Source organism: Eschrichtius robustus, chromosome 16 (assembly GCF_028021215.1).
Source record: "Eschrichtius robustus isolate mEscRob2 chromosome 16, mEscRob2.pri, whole genome shotgun sequence".
Lineage (NCBI taxonomy): Eukaryota > Metazoa > Chordata > Mammalia > Artiodactyla > Eschrichtiidae > Eschrichtius > Eschrichtius robustus.
In genome coordinates, this window is record NC_090839.1 from 71110984 (window position 1) to 71113341 (window position 2358).

A 2358-nucleotide genomic window follows, 5' to 3' on the forward strand; every position below is an offset into this window, starting at 1 on the left:
CCCAGCCATGTTAAGGGCAAGTTAACAATTCAGGGCACAGCTTGGCCTCCAACGCCATCCCACGCCACCTTTCATCTGCTCTTTTGGGTCAAGCCCCCTGACCCCAGAACTGCTCTCTACCCATGACTTTCCCTCCAGTCAAGAATTTTCTCAACCATTACAAGTGTCTCTTGTCATCGCTTCCCAAGAAATTCAGTTCCTTGGGGACCAAATTCTGGCTCTCCCAGGAAGCATTTGGCAAGGTCCCAGGTACCATCAGGTAGCCCATGTTATCTTGGAATATTTACTAAGTGGATGAGTGAGTGTTATTATCCCCATTTTATAGATAACGAAACTGAGGTTTGGAGAGATAAAGCACACACAGTTATCTCTACCCTCTTTTTGACACCTCATTTCTCCCCAGTATTCCCCAGAATTTGGGAAGCTACATGGTCTGGCTGTTAGGATTCTATGACTCTGATTCTATGACATGTCAGAGAGGATGCTAAGGTTTAGGGAAACATGGAGATTTCAGGGTTCTAAAATTCCACAGTTCTAAGCCTTAGCACTCCAGTAAACCAGGTTCCTGATGTGTGCTAGCTAGTCCAAGCCTGGAGAGGCAGGCACCACCCATGAGCCCTTTTCCACCCGGTCTCCTGGGTCCCACCTCGTAGACCAGCCAAAGGATGCGATCTGGGCACCCCCCTGATGGCCAGGAGAGGATGGGAAGGAACGGGATAGTCGGGAGCCTTACACCCGAGGGCAATGTTCTGGGGCAGAGGCCGGAGTTGAGAGAAGGCGGGGAGTTCCAGGTCCCGCCGCAGAGCAGACTTCCTGCTTGGCAGACAGCCCGAGTGAGCTACAGTGGGGGACCCCGGGAGCCATGGGGCGCACGCGCGATGCCTTCCTGGATGCGCTGGAGAACCTGACTGCAGACGAGTTCAAGAAGTTCAAGATGAAGCTGCTTTCAGTGCCGCTGCGCGAAGGCTATGCACGCATCCCACGGGGGACGCTGCTGCCCATGGATGCTGTGGACCTCACCGACAAGCTCGTCAGCTACTATCTGGAGGCGTACGGTGCCAACCTCACGGCACTCGTGCTTCGCGACGTGGGCATGCAGGAGGTGGCGGAGCAGCTGCAGGAGACCTTGGGCAAGGGGGAGCTCACCTCCTCCACACTCCGCGCAGAGGTCCAGACCAGTATGCCCTCATCTGCACCCTCCTCCCAGCCCAAACGTTTGCCTCTCCCCGAGCTTTCGCTTCCTGTTCCTCCTACCCTTTAATAAAAGCTTCTCCTGCTGGGGAGGGCTTGGTACTGACCTTGGCTCCCGGACCAAGAGATCCCTGATCCCAGAAAGACTTGGAGACACCACTTAACATTTTCTTACAGGCCATGGAACCGTGCCAACCGAGATCAAGGCCCCTCGCCAGACAGCAGCCAAGCCAAGTAAAACCTTCAACACCCAACCTCACCTACCTGGGCACCTCACCAGCCTCGCCCCACTGCACCCCTGCACAGCCTAAATCTGTTGTCCCAAGGCCAAGAGCACCCAGAGAGCGCAAAGCTAGGCCAACCCTCCCCACCCACCTACTCACACACCTCCAGGGCCCGAGCCTGGTTGGGAGGAGAAAGGGAGACAAAGTTAAACTCATCCCACTATATGTAGAGTCCCGGTGGCATGCCTGCCTTGAGCCCCACTCCTTAGGGTTGCATTCAGGGCAATTTCTAAAGAAAGCCTAGTGTTCAAGAGGGACAGGCTCCAGCACCCACCCTGGTCCCAGCTCATCCCCTCTCCTCCCTCCTGCCCCAGCACTGCACTTTGTGGACCAGCATCGGGCGGCACTCATTGCGCGGGTCACAGACGTGGATGGGGTGCTGGACGCCCTGTACGGGAAGGTCCTGACAGAGGAGCAGTACCAGGCAGTGCGGGTGGAGCGCACCAATTCTACCAAGATGAGGACGCTCTTCAGCTTTGCTCCAGCCTGGAACCTGACCTGCAAGGATCTGCTCCTCCAGGCCCTGAGGGACACCCAGCCCTACCTGGTGGTCGACCTGGAGCAGAGCTGAGGCATCTTCCCCAGTAGCAGTCCCACAGACAACCCCTGGCTGTTCCAGCCATCTTACCTGGAGTCTCTGATTTTTTTTTTATACACAATATATGAAAAACCAGCTTGTACTTGGTGTGTTTTCCTACTTCCAGCCTGGAAGCACATGCGGAGCTGAGCTACACATCCAAGCCCCGCAGAAGCTCAGGTGAAGCTCTAGTCTCCGCCTGTTCCTGGGGCAGCAGGCTCCCCAGACACTTCATCCTTCCTGCCTCAGTCACCATGGAATAGTCCCTCACCATTTTGTGGCTCCTTCAATGCCACCCCAGAGGGT

General features: G+C 55.8%; 1 protein-coding gene across 6 annotated transcripts; it reads left to right on the forward strand.

Moving 5' to 3' along the window:
* The first annotated feature begins 862 nt into the window (after positions 1 to 862).
* Positions 863 to 2046, forward strand: LOC137750477 (apoptosis-associated speck-like protein containing a CARD). 6 transcript variants are annotated; one of them, XM_068524814.1, is made up of 3 exons: positions 863 to 1168; positions 1392 to 1425; positions 1790 to 2046. In XM_068524814.1, exons 1-3 carry the CDS (start codon positions 863 to 865, stop codon positions 2044 to 2046), a joined length of 597 nt encoding a protein of 198 aa, XP_068380915.1. The 6 variants fall into 6 exon arrangements, with proteins under 6 accessions (XP_068380915.1, XP_068380917.1, XP_068380918.1 ...); XM_068524816.1 differs by having other exon boundaries at positions 863 to 1142; positions 1375 to 1425; XM_068524817.1 differs by having other exon boundaries at positions 863 to 1139; positions 1372 to 1425.
* Positions 2047 to 2358: the final 312 nt, after the last annotated feature.

Bases quoted from the DNA above. Each gene is read 5' to 3' on its own strand.
- LOC137750477 (XM_068524814.1), top strand. From the start codon at position 863: ATGGGGCGCACGCGCGATGCCTTCCTGGATGCGCTGGAGAACCTGACT. The intron at 1,169-1,391 runs GTCCAGACCAGT...GTGCCAACCGAG, and splicing joins CCTCCACACTCCGCGCAGAG to ATCAAGGCCCCTCGCCAGAC. The intron at 1,426-1,789 runs GTAAAACCTTCA...CTCCTGCCCCAG, and splicing joins CCAGACAGCAGCCAAGCCAA to CACTGCACTTTGTGGACCAG.